Here is an 18,515-nt window from a genome sequence, read left to right on the forward strand (position 1 = left end):
AGCTTTCAACCACCATCACCCTAAAGTGGTAGCTTCCGTGAAATCACCACAGGACACATGTGGTTTTATGTTTCTGTTAAGAGAACCAAGATCGTTTTCCGCTCATGGTTACAACTATGCCTCTCACGCTGACCATAAAAAGGAATCATAAGCTACATGAAGACAACTATATTTCATCTACCAAGGAAAAGTGACATTTAAGATATAAATATGTAAACTGATTCAGATAACAAAAACCAACATTTACTGAACTCTTACTATAAACCAAGTACTTCTTGAAACTTTTAACAGTAGTGGACTGACTCATTTAATTCTCATAGCTATCCTATGAGAGAGAACACTGTTTTTATCTCCATTTGAGAGATGGGAAAACTGATGCACAGAGAAGTTATGAAAATTGCCTAGGATCACACAGCTAGTAAATGGTAAAGCCAGGATGTGTTACCACTGTGCTGTGCTGCCACTCATAATAATTATGCTCTTCAGTCGCAAGTTATCTGACAAACCAAATAAATACCAACGATTAATATTAATAAAGCACACCATCAAAGAAAAGTTTCAAGTGCTATAAATGTTGTAACATTCACTTTAAACCCACAAATTTTAAGAGCTGACTAAGTATTGTACCTCAAATGTTTAAAAGAAAAAAGCCTCTGCCTTCCTCATTCACTAAATCTATTTTAGGTGGGGCAGGCCTGGCAGTGCAGCGGTTAGGTTCGCACGTTCTGCTTTGGTGGCCTGGGGTTCGCTGGTTCAGATCCCAGGTGCAGACACTGCTCATCAAGCCATGCTGTGGCGGTGTCCCATATACAAAATAGAGGAAGATGGGCAAGGATGTTAGCTCAGGGCCAGTCTTCCTCAGCAAAAAGAGGAGGACTGGGAGCAGATGTTGTTAGCTCAGGGCTAATCTTCCTCAAAAAGAACAAAAAAAATCTAAAAAAAACACCTGTTTTAGGTAAGCTGATGCTTTCTAACGATTTCTAAGACGAATAATTGCAAGTGATAATTCTCAGACTTGCATTTGTTTCAAACTAAATCTGCCCAATGGCAATTTTTCTGCCAAGGAACCTGTCATTATTTGTAGATATTTTGGTCTGTAGCTGTGGGCAGCAGGTATTTAAGGAGGTTTTAGAAAACTGAAGAAAAATGGTAAAATAATTTAGGGATGCCTTAAAACTCTTCTCAGCTACCTTTTCCTTTTGGATTTAATGTCAGGAGAAAATATAATAGTATGAAAGTAAAATAAACAAGATTATAAAAAAATGTTGTCTTCAGGACATATAAGCAAAAACAAATACATAGCCATAGTGCTTTGAACAGTTTAAGTGAAAGCCATAAACATTTCAAAGTTGTCACCGTATGCCAGCACATATAACACATACCTCATGTCTTGGATAAGAGAGACCCTGAGAGTTGGCAACATAACTCCGCAGTCAGATTTTCTTCTTTCTGGTCCCAGGGCAACTGTGTAGAAAACATCAGCAGAGTATTAGAAAAATAAGAGCAAGCACCTAAAAAATATCTACGTGGTTCACATTCTAGAAATAAATACTCTGATAAGAACAAATTTTAAAGACAACAGAAAGCTCAAATTCTTTTCCCCAAATGTTGCCACTTTACTAATACAGCAAACCAGCTATTTTCTTTCTAGGTAATCGAGGGCTGCGTTTGGAAATTTAAAATGAATAATAACAGCTCACTTAGCAAAATAACGCAATGTGTGCAAATTTTGGCCATAAGGTGCCAGTCATTTTCTAAAGCTACTCATTCTAATGGCTCTGGATAATGACATGAAAGCAACGTCTATAAATTAAGCCACTCAGTCTGTGAATCATCTCTGGGCTCATGACTTGCAAACACACAATTTCCCTAGACTCTGAAAGAATAATTAAAAAGGAAAATCCAAGAGTCTGAGTTCTCTACTCTGATGAGTTTCTACTTCAAAGTTCAGAATCCAAACTACAGTCTGTATGTCACACAAAGTGAGTAATCTAAATGAACATTTAGGAGTATAATGTCCATGAGTCATTCTCTTAAGAAGCCTGAATACCCAATATTTATAAAAGAAGGAAAGATTATTCTGTCATATAGCAATGGCTCAGCAACCACTTATTGGCTAATGTACTGTAGTGGGACCGCCCAATCTCACCGTAAGTGAGATGCTGCTGAGTTTTGTGCCCTTTCTTTCCATTTTCCCATCTGTAGATGAAAACTAAATTGCAACACCGCACTTGGCAAATATATCAATAAAATGAGAATTTAGGATGTGGGTTTTTGCTGTATATTAAACCTGCATCTTCTCAGTTTCCAGACCCATTCTACCTCGGAGGGCTAGGATACAATATCAGAATACCTGAATAGAGATGAAGCTGGCACTGAAGGAAGAGAGACAGGCAACATTTTGGTGGATTAGGATCAGCATGTTTTTGGCACTTGGTGAAAGAGGCTGGGTTGGTAGTTGGCAGGTATAAATGAGCATTGATGGGGCTGCCAGGACAAAGAGAAACCTAAAGATGTACTTTTGAGGGCCTTCCTCACAGGTGGTGATAAATAGGCCATTTGTCATGGCAGTTTTGGAGGGAGTTTTCAATGGGTCACTGAAAACACAGGCTCATCTTGACATTTAGCAGGTAATGACACCAAGGAAATTGTTCCCGAGTCTTGCAAGGACTATGCTATGTTTATCTTCCTGTCTGAGACGGTCACCACTTAAGTGTGTTATTAATGAAAGCACATCTCTCTTTCAGGGGAGAAAATGAAATACCCTGGAGAACACGTCCACATTCCGGATGATTAGACAGCATGAAAGATGGCCACACGAGTTGTAAGAAATAGGGTGAAAAGAGAAAAAAAAAAAAAAGATCGCGAGGCAGGAGAAAGGAGCTGAAACCATAATCAGCAACTTGGCTAGAGGGAGACATGACAGTAAGAAGGAATCATGCCTCTGGGAGCAGAGAACAGGTGAGAGACTTATAAAAGAGGAGCCTGACATTTCCAAAAGCAGTAGCACCCACAGCAAGAGCATTCACAGGCCTCCACATGTCCTGGGAATCCTATTTTGGAGGCTTATATTCCTGCCACTCTTCCCTGATTAATATTCCTTAAACTTGTGATATACTGTTTCATGTCCCCATGCAATTCATGAAAGTTGTCAGCTCAGCCTTTAACGCTTCTGTATCTTTCTCCTCGTCCACAGCCTATTTATCACTCTAGACGGAGAGCAGGACAGCTTGCCGGTGAAGAACCCGGCTTCCTCAAACCCTGCTGAGAACTTAACAGCAGGCTGACTTTGGGCGAGTCCTTTCACCTCTTTGTGGTCTGTTTCCTCATTTGCAAAGTGGGGACAGCAACAGCACCTTCCTTATTCAAAGAGAGGTGAAGCACTTAGAACAGCGCCTGGCACCACGTTTAAGTTCTTGAGAAATAAAATAAAATGAAATTGAGCTTTAGTTTTGCCTCTGTGTGAAATCTTTCCCGAATATTCTCTCTCCCTTAAGCACACTGCTGGATAAGTCATTCCCTCTCTTTAACAGGACTTGTAAAACTGAAGCTCCATCACAAAATTTACCACTTTGGTAACTCCTCTTAAATTATATGCCTCTTGACGCGTGATCATATCCTATTCTCAGAATCCCTAAAGGGCCTAGAAGGTCCCTCACAACATTCAACAAATCCTCATTGAGGAGGATGAGACTATTTAGGGCCAGACAGCAGCATCTTAAACGACAAGTTAGAAATTTACAGAAATTGCAGGGAGCGGGGAGGGATTCTGAAAAGACACCATATGTTCCTGAGTGCTTTTCAGTTAGTTAACTACAGTGATAGTGTGAGGGTGTAAGAGAAATAAGGGAGATGAGCCAGAAGGTGTTCCAAAGGCCAGCTTGTGGAGGAACTACGACAGTGGCAGCCAGTGAGAACAAAAGAGGAGAAATACACAGTGGCAGACTTAAGGGCTGGATGTAGAGGGTAAGACTTGTGTCAAAAACACTATTAAGTAGGAATATAAAATGTTTTAATATATATGATCCTATAATTATAATTTTCCTTCCAATTTTTTAATCTTAATTTTGCAAGTGAAGAAACTGGGGCTCAAAGAGGTTAAGAAACCCACCCAATTGTATCCATTTCTTAAAAGGGGCAGAGCATTCAATGTTGTGTCCAGTGTGCTTCCTATTCCATTAAGAATGGCGTTCTGGCTTCTAGCTTGACAGAGAGGAGGGTGCTGATGCCACTAAATAAGATGGAGAGAAGGGAGAAGGCCTGAGAGGGACAGGAGAGAGAGGGGCTAAGATAATGAGTTTATTTTAGGATACGTTAAGAGTGAGGTCCCCATGGGCTATCAAAGATGGATGTCAAGGAACTAGGGCTGGAGACAGAGATTTGTGAATAATCTGCTAAAGGAACAGCTGGACCATGACATCAGATTAGGCAATAGTAGCTATTATGGTTTGAATTATGTCCCCCGAGAAGTTGATGAAGTCCTAACCCTGGGTACCTGTGAATTGAACCTTACTTGAGAAAGAGTCTTTGTAGATGATCAAGTTAAGATGAGGTCATTAGGGTGGGCCCTAATCAAATGTGACTAGTGTCCTTACAGAAAGGGGAAATTTGGACACAGAGACAGACACGTACAGGGGAAAGATGATGTAAAGACACATGGAGAATACCACCTAAAGGCCCAGGAATTCTTGAGACTACCAGAAGCTAGGAGAGAGGATGGGACAGATTCTCTTTCACAGCCCTCGGAAGGAACCAACCCTACTGACACTTTGCTCTTGGACTTCCAGCCTCCAGAACTGTGAGACAATACATTCCTGTTGTTTAAGCCACGTAGTTTGTGCTGCTTTATTACACCAGCCCCAGGAAACTAATATAGTAGTTTATTAGTGACTTTGGAGGGAACAGTTTAGAAGCCTGTGAACAGAGCAGATTAGGAGTTAAGGAGTGAAGTCCTACTTTTTTCTAGAGATCTAAAATCTAAGGTTTCCGTGAAATCTACTCTGGCCAGAAGAGAAATTTATAAACTATTTAAATGTATATTTCTACTACTACTTCTTAATTCGATATACTCAAATACAATAGGTCACTTTTTCCTCCATTATAAACACTCATGGATTTAATACCTAGCCACTGGAATACCCTTTGTATATCTGCCCGAGCATGGCTTGCCAAGCAGTGCCATGTCTGCACCTGGCATCCGAACCGGAGAACCCTGGGCCGCCGAAGTGGAACGTGTACACTTACCCGCTGTGCCACCGGGCCGGCCCCTAACAGAAAACTTTTGATGAAGATAAGATGATTGAAGAGTGACTCAAAATTCTTGGGCTAGACCCAGAATAACCATTTAGAAGCAGCATTTCCACCCCCTTCTGCATCATACCCCACCTCTTGCCAATTGATGTAAAAATCCATTTAAAGTGTAGTGGAACCTTGTCTGAGGATTCAAGGTTTAAGGACAACACCTATGTCTATTAAAGGTATAAACTTTTGGGTGATATGTCAAGGACAGTCCTCTTTCTAGGATTAAGGGCATTCTGAGATCCCTTCTCTGAAACAGGAATTCAAACTACAGGTGCCGTGACTCGGTCAGAATTTGACTAGGTCAAAACAGACAGTCTGAAAAGACATGGAAGAAACTTAAAGGCATATGACTAAGTGAAAAAAGTCAATCTGGAAAGGTTATATACTATATGACTCCAACTATACGACATTCTGGATAAGGCAAAACTATGGAGCCAGTAAAAAGGTCAGTGGTTGTCAGGGCTTAGGGGAGACGGAGGGATGAAAAGGTGGAGCCCAGAGACGATCAGGGCAGTGAAACTGCTCTAGATGATACTACAATGGTGTATTCATGTCACCGTACATTTATCCAAACCCACAGTATGTACAACACCAAGAGTGAACCCTAATGGAAACTATCGACCTTGGGTGATGACGTGTCAATGGAGATTCATCAATTCTAAGCAATGTACCACTCTGGTGGAGGACGCTGATAATGGGGGAACCTATGCAAGTGTCAGGGCTGAGGGTATATGGGAAATCTCTATACTGTCTGCTCCATATTGCCATGATCCTAAAACTGCTCTAAAAAATAAAGTCTATTAAAAAAAATTAAGACAGTCTATCCTGCTATGGTCCTCTTGCTAAGACCTTTTCCATTCTTCTGCAACCCTTAAAATGTCTCACTCCTGTTTACTGCTGCTTCTGAAGAAGTAATGATCTATCATCTAGTCTCATCCTGGCTCAACGCTAATAAGAGCAGTGTCTAAACCCACTGCGAATTTCTTGGAGGATTTTCCCTAAGTATGAAAATACAGACTGTTTACTGCCATTAATTAAGAAGCTTAACAGTTGGCAAACAAGAAGTATTTTTTTGGAACAAAAACCCCACCCAGTTAAATCTGGAAAAGAAAAGTCAATGAACTGCTCATTTCTGTATAATTAGAACACAACTGTTTCCCAATAATGAAACATTTTATTTTTAAACAGATGTTTTTCTATATATTTCACACAGTCATATTTTTTTTAAAGATTTTATCTTTTTCCTTTTTCTCCCCAAAGCCCCCCGGTACACAGTTGTATATTCTTAGTTGTGGGTCCTTCTAGTTGTGGCATGTGGGACGCTGCCTCAGCGTGGCTTGGATGAGCAGTGTCATGTCCGCACCCAGGATTCGAACCAACGAAACACTGGGCTGCCTGCAGCAGAGCGCACGGATTTAACCACTTGGCCACGGGGCCGGCCCCACACAGTCATATTTTCAAGTCCTACCTTCATGGGCTAAGTCACCAGAAGCGTTAGAGCAATATTCATAAAATCCACCTCTCCAAACAGACAATAAATTTGATTTCAAAAGCTACCTAGCTTAGATTAATCCTACTGAGGATCAGGAAAATATTTAGCTTGTGTTCCTTCTTATCCCACTAGCCCTTCACCAGCACTTGAGGGTGCAGCACAAATAGTGATGGCATGAGGCTCTGACACATCTGATATTTCTTAGCCTCGACTTCAGAGTTTTGTGGGTCCTACTCCTGACTGACTGACGGTCACCACAGACAGCTGGGTCTCTGGTCTCCAGCTCAACCAGCCAACACTTGACCATCCAAAGCCATGAAGCTGCTGGTGCTGCCCGGCAGCTGCTCCCCCTGACAGCTGGACATTCTCACATACCTCAGCTGGCACAAGAGCCAAATGCTTCTACCTCCCTGCCGGAGCTGAGCTCGGCTTTCCAGCATTTCTTCCTACGAATGGCTGTTTCTTCCTAGGGATTTATTTTTCCTAATTAGAATAAACCACCTTGGTTACAGTCTTATGGTCCAAACAGTTAAATTTTCTATGAATACAGTTAAGTGTTAGACAGTTTCAGGGTACATGCCCATGCACTTTTATTTTTTCAACAGAAAAAGGGGCAAAGGAGATGGACAGTCGAGAATACTTTTAAACTTGATCTCAATCTTTATAAATACAGAGCCTTGGGACATCAGAATCTTGACATTCTGTTTAGAGGGGCTCCAGGGGAAGTATCAAATTCTTATTTCTAGCTGTTGCATTGGATACATTTAAAAACTAGGTTTCCAATAATAAATACCACATTCAGGGTAGTATTGCCCCCTACAGGCAGTGAGAGGAATGGAAATAGGGAGCTTCAACCATATTTGCAATGCTTTATTTCTTAAGCTGGAGGCTGGCTTTTGAGTTTTTAAAAATATTACTTTTTTTTTACATTTATGAATGTATAAAATAATCCATTAATTTTAGAAAAGGTTCCTAAATAGCTGATTCAGTATAAAACATTTTATCTCTCTTAGCTTTCCACTGTTACTTCCACTTTTTGTGAAATAGACAGTTATTTTATATAAAGAAAAGCTAGCTCCTTTTTGTGAAAAACACAGAGTAGGCAGAACATCTAGGAACCCTACATAACCCTAATTAGCTAAAGAATTATGATGCTTCTAACGTGAGATGTCTTATAAATTGAAGAAGAAATCTAACTCGTGAAGATTTTTGAGACATATATACCTATTTTTTCCCTGAAAGATTATTAATGATGGTCATAAAACTAAAAATTCAGTACACACTACACCCCAATACTGGCGAGAGTAAAGTACACCTGTACGATCCTTTACAATTCATTAGGGGTTTTCACACGTGATCTCATTTGATCAACATGACAGTCTTGGCACAGCTAATATTATTTTCCTTATCTTTGTGGATGAGGAGGCTGAAGATGAGAAAGGTCAAGTGACTTTTCCCAGGTCTCACAGCATGTAAACAACATTGCTCCTTCTACTTTTCCCCACTATGGCAAGACGGGGTAGGTTTCAACTTAAGAGAGAGAGGAAGAGACGAGCCGTCCAGGATTTGTTCTTCACATGCTGCCAGTGCGATAGGAACGCTCAAACCAATGAACTCTCACCTGGCGATTCTGCGAGGTGCTCTTGTTTCTCTTCTCTGTCCTGAAACTGAATTAAATGTGACCACAAAGCCGACTTCCCCTGAAAAGTACAAGGTATACACGTTTTTTCATTTTATAAGAAAGAATTCATCAAAAAATAATTTCTCATCAAAACCATTCACACTGAAATGGCCGTTCTGAAGTTTGGAGACCCAAGCTCATCCATTGCTAGCTGTGTGACCTTCATAGCATCTCACTCCACGTGCAGTGAGGGTCACCCTTTGCCTCACTGTCTCAGTGTGTGACTGCCAACGGTCTCAGGAAGGGCAGCTAAAGAAAAAGACCAGAAGTGCAGGCATAGAGATTTCTTTTTTTTTTAAAGACTGGCACCTGAGCCAACATCTGTTGCCAATCTTCTTTTTTTCCCCTTCTTCTTCTCCCCAAAGCTCCCCAGTACATAGTTGCATATTCTAGTTGTGAGTGCCTCCGGTTGTGGCATGTAGGACACCACCTCAGCATGGCTTGATGAGCAGTGCCATATCCGTGTCCAGGATCCGAACTGGCAAAACCCTGGACTGCCAAAGCAGAGCGCACAAACTTAACCACTCGGGCATGGGGCTGGCCCCAGGCACGGAGATTTCTGACTTCAGCTCAGTTGTTATTGAGTTGTATGTAATTAGGACTGTCTATACTGGCCATGCTAATAACCATGGATTTAAAAGATGCTGGGAGCAGGGCCAGCCAGTGGTGTAGTGGTTGACTTCGTGCATCTGAAGCAGCCCGGAGTCCACAAGATTCGGATGCTGGGTGTGGACCTACACACCACTCATCAAGCCATGCTGTGGTGGTGTTCCACATGCAGAGTGGAGGAAGATTGGCACAGATGTTAGCTTGGGGCCAATTCTCCTCACCAGAAAAAAAAAAAAAGAAAAAAGAAAGAAGAAAGAAAAAAGAAGGCTCTAGCAGCACAGAATGTATTTGTGCACATCCATATGCAAAATATGTTTGGATATATGGAATGAAAATGACGGAAGAAAATTATGGCAAGAAGAGAAAGAGAAAAGGGGAAGAAGAAAGAAATGTGACACAACAGAAAAAAATCAAGGAGACTAGAGGGACCCAAGCAAAGAAACCATTTGACTTTTTCCAGCCTGAATAACTAGATAACTTACAAGGGTAAAGAACTGCTAATTGTGGCTCACAGATTTTTCCTGGACAGTGACGAAAGCAGACACTTCATGGAACCTACAGGGGATACAGCCTCTGCAGGGAATGTGCTGTTTTATCCTTTCCTGTTTACCAGGAAAGAGCTCCAAACCACCTCCTAATCATGGGTTACATTTTCTTTTTCTAGAATTAAAATGCCTGTGGTGCATTTCTAGTCAGCCCGTGACAAAAGAAGGTATCTTTTAATTTTTACAGGATCCATCTTTGTTATGTTTCTTTCTTTTTCTTTTTTTGAGGAAGACTGGCCCTGAGCTAACATCTGTGCCCATCATCCTCTACTTTATATGTGGGATGCCTACCACAGCATGGCTTGCCAAGGGGTGCCATGTCCACACCTGGGATCCGAACCGGCGAACCCCGGGCTGCTGAAGCAGAACACGCGAACTTAACTGCTGCACCGCAGGGGTGGCCCCATAACGTTTCTTAACAGGGCCCCAACCGGCCATGTCACCAGGGCCTCCTGAGACTGTTACCTGCTTAACCTGCAAGCCATGGCTCCATATCCTTTCCAGGAGGTCACAGAGGCTGGCGATCAAGGTGTTCTCCTCTAAGCCGGTTATGTTCGCTTCTCCATGGCCCAGTTCCACTGCTTCGTGTCCCATCTTCTCTACCAACATGCGCTTTGTCTGAAAACATCACGTGTGGTCACAAGGGTTATCCGAGCAGTGACGCCAAAAACCAACGAGTCAATTACTGGATCAGGAGATCTGGGTTCCCTTCATCACACCTCTAATTGCAGATTTTCAATCATCTTGGGTAAAGGGTCTTAATCTCTGTGGTTAACTAACTGGAATAATATCATCTATACTTTTCTATTTCGTCAGAGAAACACAGGGTCACTAAAGAGAGACTATGATACTATTTTAAAATACCCCTGTATAAATACTTACATACAACGATCTTTAGATCACTAACTTCAGTAATATTGGAGAATTACCCCAGACCTAGAAATTGTCCTGTCAGGCTCTGAAACCCCATCCTGCCACCACAAGTCACCCTCCGCTGCCCCCGCATCCCAGGATGCTAAAGATATTTGCGCTCAGTCTTGATTGTACTTAGGCAAAACCCACAAGACAAGTGGGCAGCTCTCAGTTTTTTCAGAACTCTCCAATTTGTGAGTGAATCAGGCCTCTTTTTTTCCTTCCTCTTTTCCTCTTTTATCAAGTCTCTGCTCATGAGTATGCACCAGAAAATGGAAAGGAAATGGAAATCAGTTTCAAGTAAGTTCATTTATAGCCGTCTTAGCAGCTCTTATAAAATGTAAAGTTGGAGAGAATCAAGTTCCTTTAGGGAGGGACCTTGTCTGGCTGACTCACCACTATATGCTGATGCTGAAAATAGTGCATTTACTGAATACACAGAGAAGGTACTCAAGAAATGACTGTCAAATAAATGAATGAAAATATGGGTTAAAAGGACGTCTGTCAATTTCTATTGCTACCTCTGATAAACACAGACGTCAAGAGAGGAGACTAGTGTGTGATATACACAGCTGAAGTCTTCTTCCTTATGGGTATACAGACACACGTGTGCATGGACAAGGTTCTGCACAGGTGTACAAATAGACACACACACAAAATGGGTTGCCTTTCACGTAAGATGCTAACATCCCTGACACAACTTCTGACTGGCTTAATATCTGTTTGTGTTGGAGAGAAAGAGAGCAATGGCTGAAAAGTTGAGAAAAACTGGGCAGGGCTCCCATGTCACTGATTCTGTGGGAACGGAGAGTTCACGGAGGTTCCCGACCTGCGGAGAGGGCATTTGAGGTTTATGCCTCATACCGGTTCTCTTCCAGGGGAGCCACAGGCTCACACGGGGGTTGACTCAGCTCATCTCAGCCTCCCACACAGACTCAACATGAACGCACACTGTCCCGCATCAGTGAGTAACACGTACCTTCATTCTACATTCTTTTAATAAGCCTTCCACAAATTTCCAGTTGGTTTGTGCAATCACCGCTGGAGAGAGGTCTGATAATTTGGGTTGCCTCAGGTTTTTTCCTAAACTTCGTGCCTCTTGCATATATTTCTGAAAATTAAAGAGTCTTTTTAATGCATAAACCTCAGATATTCCTCTGACCTACTTAACCTTACACAAACAAGTGCAGGAACAAGATGCAAAAAAGGCCTTATGTGCACACGTGCAACAGCAATCCCAGTTTTAGAGCATCAAAAGGCGAGACATTAGTACTCCCCCCCTCAACTGTTAACCCTGTGAATATGAGCGTGACAGAAACCCCATCAGGTTAAAACTCATTCAAAATGAGATGAGATTTCATCTAGTTGAGTCTTTTTAGGTGGGAACACCCCAGGCTGTGATTAGTCAGGATCGTGGTTGAGATGAGAAATTCAGGTGTCTGGATTACAGAGCCAAGGTCCCGCAGGAATGCAGGAATTCTCAGATCACTGGTTCCCTCTGCCTCTCACCGCAGATCAGAGAGGCATGCCCTTCGAGCCTCTTGGGCAATGCTTGTCAACCCAACCCTTTTTTCAAATCAAGTCACAACAGTAGAAGCACGGGCTCTAGAATCTGGTTGCAACTAATTTTATGACCTCGGGCAGATTTGTTTATTTGTGAAATGGGCATAACACATGCCCACCTACCTCTAAGAAGGGCTATGAGATCACTCTGACAAGTGTCCTGTGCTCCAAAGGCAGGAGGCCTCTTGTGTCTGGGACATGTTTGCTACAGCCCTCCCTGGCCTTGTTCCAGAATCAAAAGAAAGTGGAAACACTGTATTACTTTCAAAGTCAGTGATGGCTCAGAGAGGACCAGAGAAACCCAGTCAGCTGCTCTTGAGCTTTGGTTAGTGAATTTCCAGGAGAAAAAAAAAAAATCACTACACATGGTCACATGATTAGGACAGGGGCCCTGCTCTCTCTCTCCTTTCTGCGCCACGTGCAAAAGCTCATCCAGATACCTTATGTTTGCATCAGGACCACAGGGCAGAATCTCCCAAGAGTCCAAGTGTCTTACAATCATATTTAGGGAATAACTGCTCTAAATTATATAGTAAAACTAGCAGTTTGAGAGAGAGAGACGGCAAGCCAGCACATCCTCCCACAGACACATATGTGAGATCTAGCTTTACTATGTTAAGGGGAGAATTTGATATTATAAGAGAAGATGTGTAAAATCCTTTGCATTCTTGAAATAAAAGGGAGTTTGTACATTGAATATATTTTCCCTTTGGAAGAAAAACGATCTGCTAAATCTAGTACAAATTTTTTAAAATCCCACTAATTAGGGATTTAACTCATCAGTTTACCTGCCGCTTCTCAGCCCTCCTGACAGAACGCAGTGTTAACGAAACAATGTTTCCTTCCCAGCGCAATCATTTTAAGGACAGATTTAAAAATCAAATGGACTCTGCAAGCATTTAGTCCTCCTAACAGTTTGTGGATACTTCCTTCTGCTTTAAGTCTTTTTCAGAAGGCCAAAGAAAGAGGAAGAATTAAGAATGAGAGACAACTATCACCACCAGGAAAATTAAGTGTAACTAGGTCTATCGAAACATCTTGAAGGTTAGTTTTCAAACAAATGAAGGCAGTAAATGAAATGCTTTAGAAAAACCAACCTGAGATATAAGGCAAGGATTGTAGAGAAGGATAATACCTGCATTTCCTATCATTTCAGGTTGTACTAATGTTAGCTGGAATATTATAAATCAGAGCTAAAAGGCTGGTGAAAAATAAATGTTAACTGGTGAGTGTTAAAAGGGTTCCGTTTCTCCCCCAGCCTCAATTCCTCCACCTTTAGGACTTGTGCAAACACAGAACAACCACAAGACTCAATTCTCAAGAAGAGTTAATATCAAATTTGGCTCAGGAGGAAATACACTGGCTACAAGAAAAGGAGGCTAGGATGTAGTCTCTGGCATTTGTCTTTTTCTGAAATATATGAATAATTAGTTTTTTAAAGGTCAGTAATTGGATAAAAATCAAGCACTTAATTTGTGTGCTTTAACGTTCATGTTCTATTTTATAAATGAAAACAAGCTAGAATGGGGCTGTCCTTGGAGCGGTCATATTTGCCAAGCGCCCAGCACATGTGGGGCAGGTACAGTTATTAACCAACAATGAACTCCGCGCAGCCATGTGCGAAGTCTCCTTCTGAGAATCTCTGCTGGAGTCACAGAACCAGCAACGTTCCACGGGTAAGCAGAGCAGGGACACACAGAGGGGGCATGAGCCCCTTTCTCACAGGAGGTGGTGAGGCCGCCTCTGCTGCTGCAAGACCAGAGCAGTGCCTTTACGGTAAACAACAATGATAATTACGTGATTTTCTTTGGGGCAGGTGGAGGAAAAGGTATATTTTAAGATGAAAAATGGAGAAGAAAGAGAAACCTTTCACAAGGAATTTTTTTTTTTTTTTGAGGAAGATTAGCTCTGAGCTAACGTCTGCCACCAATCCTCCTCTTTTTGCTGAGGAAGACTGGCCCTGAGCTAACATCCATGCCCAGCTTCCTCTACTTAATATGTGGGACGCCTACCACAGCATGGCTTGACAAGCGGTGCACAGACCCGCACCTGGGATCCCAACTGGCAGACCCCAGGTCACCAAAGCAGAATGCGTGAACCTAACCACTGTGCAACCAGGCCAGTCCCCACAAGGAATATTTTTTTTTTTTTTTTTTTTTTTTTTTTTTTAAAGATTTTATTACTTCCTTTTTCTCCCCAAAGCCCCCCGGTACATAGTTGTATATTCTTAGTTGTGGGTCCTTCTAGTTGTGGCATGTGGGACGCTGCCTCAGCGTGGTCTGATGAGCAGTGCCATGTCCGCGCCCAGGATTCGAACCAACGAAACACTGGGCTGCCTGCAGCAGAGCGCGCGAACTTAACCACTCGGCCACGGGGCCAGCCCCCACAAGGAATATTTTTATAATAAAGTCACTTCACTACAGAGGGAGGTAATCCCAGATTTCTTCTGAGACTTCTACTATGCTCGTCTTCGTTTCTGTGGAAGCCAAAAGCAACAAACCTTTAGAAACTTCCTAGGAAAATCTATCCTATTATTCAAAAAACACTGCACTAACTGCTCTTTAGTACAGGCTCACCCTGGATTTTCTAATAAACCCCATGTCCCTTTAACTGGCACTGAGCTTGTGAAGAGAAGACCATGGCAAAGTTAAGCTAATGTATGCTAATATGTCATAATCATAACGGGAAAAAATAGCACCAAGGGTCCTAAGTTATCCTTGCCCTCGGGTGAGTAGGTGTCTGGTGCGGCCTGGCCTGCAGGGTTACGGGGAAGAGTACTGGTCTGAAAGTCACGAGCTTGGACTGTGGGCACAGCTCTACCTTTGTGTGTCCGTTCAACTTTGGCCAAGTCTCCCAGACTTTGGTTAAATCAGGTCAAGTTGGACAAGACGACCTCAAAGGTTCCTCTTAGCACTAAGATTCTATGCTGATGACCTGACTTTCTGACCACATAAAATACAGACCAGGAAGGATAAATTAAAACACTGTGGAGCTAAAAACCTAGCAAGAGAACAGCTGTTTGAAAGTGAGTCACTTCTGCAAAATGCTTAAATAAAAGGGAGATTGACTATTTAATATATTTTGCCTTTGGAAGGAAAACAATTTGCTATATCTGGTCCCCTCCCCCCAGTCCCACTGACTAGGGATTTGAATGATCCGTTTTACTTGGCAACAGCACAGAGTCACTCGTGTTAGCGCACACCACCATGAAGAGGTACCAAACACACGAGGAAGTGGAGAGCAAAATGGAGAGGCTGAGAGTGGAGATCACGGGGTGATGTGGGGTGTTCTAGAACTATGTGCACTCACGCATGTGGCCAACTCAAGGAACACCAAAGACAAGATGCGGGAGCGTCTGCAAAGCACTTTCAGGCAAAGAACATACCAGGCAGTACTCAGAGAAGGATTTTTTAGGAAGTCGTGCAGGAGGAGGTGGACCCTGATCCCACTCCCAGAATGCCATGGAGTTCTGAACGAAAAGTTCCCCGGAAGGCTAAGAGGATGGAGAAGTGCCAATGACAGAAAAGCAAAAAAGAAAAGGAGAGGGAGAAAGAGACAAGCAAAACAAGCATGCATTTGATAAAGTCACAGCAAAAGAAAGGGGGGAGAAGAAAATTCCAGAGCACAAAGAAAAGCACTGGACAGGTTATGCTTCAGTTCTCAAGAAAATGTTTAAAATCACATAGGTAGGAACACATTAACAAAAACCTATATATATTTGGAGTGATGTTTTCTGCTTTATTTCTACATATTTGAGTTTAGAAAATAGTTAACAGATCTTCTGATTGCATTCTTCTTTTGATCACAAGAAATAATCACAGCTTACTTATAATTATTCAAATGTGTAAATGTAGTTTTGTTTTCAAGTAGTACAAATAAAGCATAACGAGCTTAACTTAAAAACACTTTTAAAAACGGTCTCAGGAAGCCAAGGAGACACAAGCAAACACATCTTTACTTACTAAGTTTAAATTATGCTTGAAACTTAGAAATGTCTACGCTTCTTAGAAATTTCTCTCCCTACAGGAGACACATTGACCAAAAATTTCTCCTAAACTTAGCCTTTACTTGATGGGTGCACAGAGAGACTTGTTTTAGAGCCTTATTTTAGATATATTAAAATTACAAAAATGGGAAAAAAGATGTTCTCTGCTATAAGTTAGTACAAAAGGATTACTATTTTAAAATATAACTGAGTCATTTTTTTAAAAGAAGGTGAAAGAACCCACACCATGACACCTGCTGGGCTGAATGGGCCCCGTTCACGGCTCCTGCACGAAGGCCTCCGGGACGGTGGCCCACATACCTCCCTCAAGTCGTTGTCCAGTCCAATGTGCTCGGAACGTTGGCGAAGGCGCTCTTTCCTGCGCTGTGCGGTGGCACTCCGACTTACCCAGCGACTGAAGAAAGACAAGGTGTAGGTTCAAACAACCAACCAAACCAAAACAATGCGATCACTTATCTTTAAGATAGAAAGAACGAACTGTTCACGACAAAGACTGACAATACAGTCATGTGCTCCGCGGCTATGTTTCAGTCAATGACAGACCACATGTAAGAGGATGGTCCCATAAGATTAGTACCATGCAGCCTAGGTGTGTAGTAGGCTATATCATCTAGGTTTGGTAAGTACACTCTATGATGTTCGCACAGTGATGAAATCTCCTAACAGTGCATTTCTTAGAACCTATCCCCATCACTAAGCAACTTAGTATTATACTTATTTTTCAATAAATTCTTTTTTAAATATATAATAGCTTTATTGAGATATAATTTAAATACCATACAATTCACCCATTTAAAGCTCATAATTCAAGGGTTTTTTGTATATTCATAGAGATGTACGACTATCACCACAATCAATACTCTTTCAAAACTGAGGTTAAAAAATGCACAGTATCTCCTCTGTAGTGATCCTCTCCTTTCTACCTTACCCGGCCAACAGAGCCCCAAACCCTGGGTGAATACGACCCTCTCACTTCCCTATTCTTCTACCCATGTAGATTAGTTCTTGATTCCTCTCGTGACTACCCATGAATCACTTTACCTGTCCTTTATCACCCTGCCCATCCCCCTCAAAGCCTGTTCCAAACCTTTCACTTCACCCTCAAGCGCCTCCACTCAACTGATGACCCACTCTTACCTCCTCTCCTGCCTTCTACTTAAACGATGCACACACGTAGGCACCTCATCTTTCTTCTAATCTCAAAGCACAAAATATACTGGCTGTGGCTCAAAACTACTTCCTCCACCTGTGTCCCTCACCAACCCTCTCTTGCCTCTTTCAACCTGCTCTCTTAGTCACCTCCTTTGCTGTATCTCCAATTCTTCTCTCTCTCTACCGAATATTTCCCTTCAGCTTACAAGCAAGCTGGTCGCTCTCTTGACCACAGTTACGTTTAAATCTTTCTTCACTCTTCTCGTGTAAAAATTCTTAAAGAGAAAAGTTTAGCTGTAAGGCTTCTACTTATTTACCTTTGGATCTTCAGTTCATCTCAAATTAGCTTCTTCCCATGAAAATGCTCTTGAGGAAGCCACTGATGCCCCTAAGTGCCATATCCAATGGCTGTTATTTGATTCTTAGCTTACTCAAACTCTCCGTTACGTTGAGTACTACTGATCACCTCTTCTACCTTAAAACTCCAGCTGTTTTCAGCCACCTCAGTGTTTCCAATGGGATAAGTGTTCTCACCTTTGAGCCTCTGTCCATGAAACTTCCTCCCAACTTCTATTCATCTTTCAGACAGCTTAGATGTCCACATAGAAAGTGTTCTATGATTTCCCCAAATCTAAATTAGCCACCCCTCTTGTAGTCCCCAGTAGCAGTACCTACAACAGTGTGTTATACTTACTTATCTCTATTTTCTATAAAATCCGCTCTATTATAAACTCTTGAAGAGCTGGTATCATGTCTGTCAGCTGTTTTACTGGCAGAGCCTACTACGTCACCTGCCCCTTCTAGAAATAACCCGAAGTAAATCATCAGAGATGCAGTCTAACACTTAGGTTGTTACGGATGTCCATCACAGCTTATGCAGTAACAAATTCTGTGTTTCCTTTACACCAAGACTCACATTTTGGCTTTTAAATGTTCCTGAAATTAGAGTGTGTCTTTTACTCCAAAAGCACGTTGAATGAATAATTTTTCCCAAAAGCTCTTGAATTAATAGCAGATCTTACAACCAGCAGTTACTTAGAATCAAGTAAATGTGCTCAAAATAACCTAAACGTTCAAAAGCAGGGAGTGCTACAAAATGAAATATCATAGTCATTAAAGAATCAAGTTTCTAGGAATGTTAATAATATAGGAGAGTGCTCATGATACAATAATGAGTAAAAAAGCAAGATATAACATTGTATAAGCAATATTCTAATTTCGTAAAAAGAAAAAAAAAAGTGTGACCATGTGCAC

The 18,515-nt window shown here is 41.8% G+C and overlaps 1 protein-coding gene across 6 annotated transcripts in view; it reads right to left on the reverse strand.

Annotated features, from left to right (window-relative positions):
• The window catches only part of DENND5B (DENN domain containing 5B), a 179,238-nt gene that overhangs the window by 30,168 nt on the left and 130,555 nt on the right, over nucleotides 1–18,515 (reverse strand). For 4 of the 6 annotated variants that reach the window (XM_023643329.2, XM_023643327.2, XM_023643328.2 and 1 more), the window contains 5 exons: nucleotides 16,410–16,503; nucleotides 11,520–11,651; nucleotides 10,094–10,246; nucleotides 8,415–8,493; nucleotides 1,383–1,464 (listed from right to left, as the gene is read on the reverse strand). In XM_023643329.2, the coding sequence (XP_023499097.1) occupies nucleotides 1,383–1,464; nucleotides 8,415–8,493; nucleotides 10,094–10,246; nucleotides 11,520–11,651; nucleotides 16,410–16,503 (540 nt within the window). Of the gene's footprint in view, nucleotides 1–1,382; nucleotides 1,465–8,414; nucleotides 8,494–10,093; nucleotides 10,247–11,519; nucleotides 11,652–15,488; nucleotides 15,597–16,409; nucleotides 16,504–18,515 lie in introns of all 6 variants that reach the window. The other 2 variants (XM_070271208.1, XM_070271209.1) reach the window with 1 other exon arrangement.

Source organism: Equus caballus, chromosome 6, assembly GCF_041296265.1.
Source record: "Equus caballus isolate H_3958 breed thoroughbred chromosome 6, TB-T2T, whole genome shotgun sequence".
Classification (NCBI taxonomy): domain Eukaryota; kingdom Metazoa; phylum Chordata; class Mammalia; order Perissodactyla; family Equidae; genus Equus; species Equus caballus.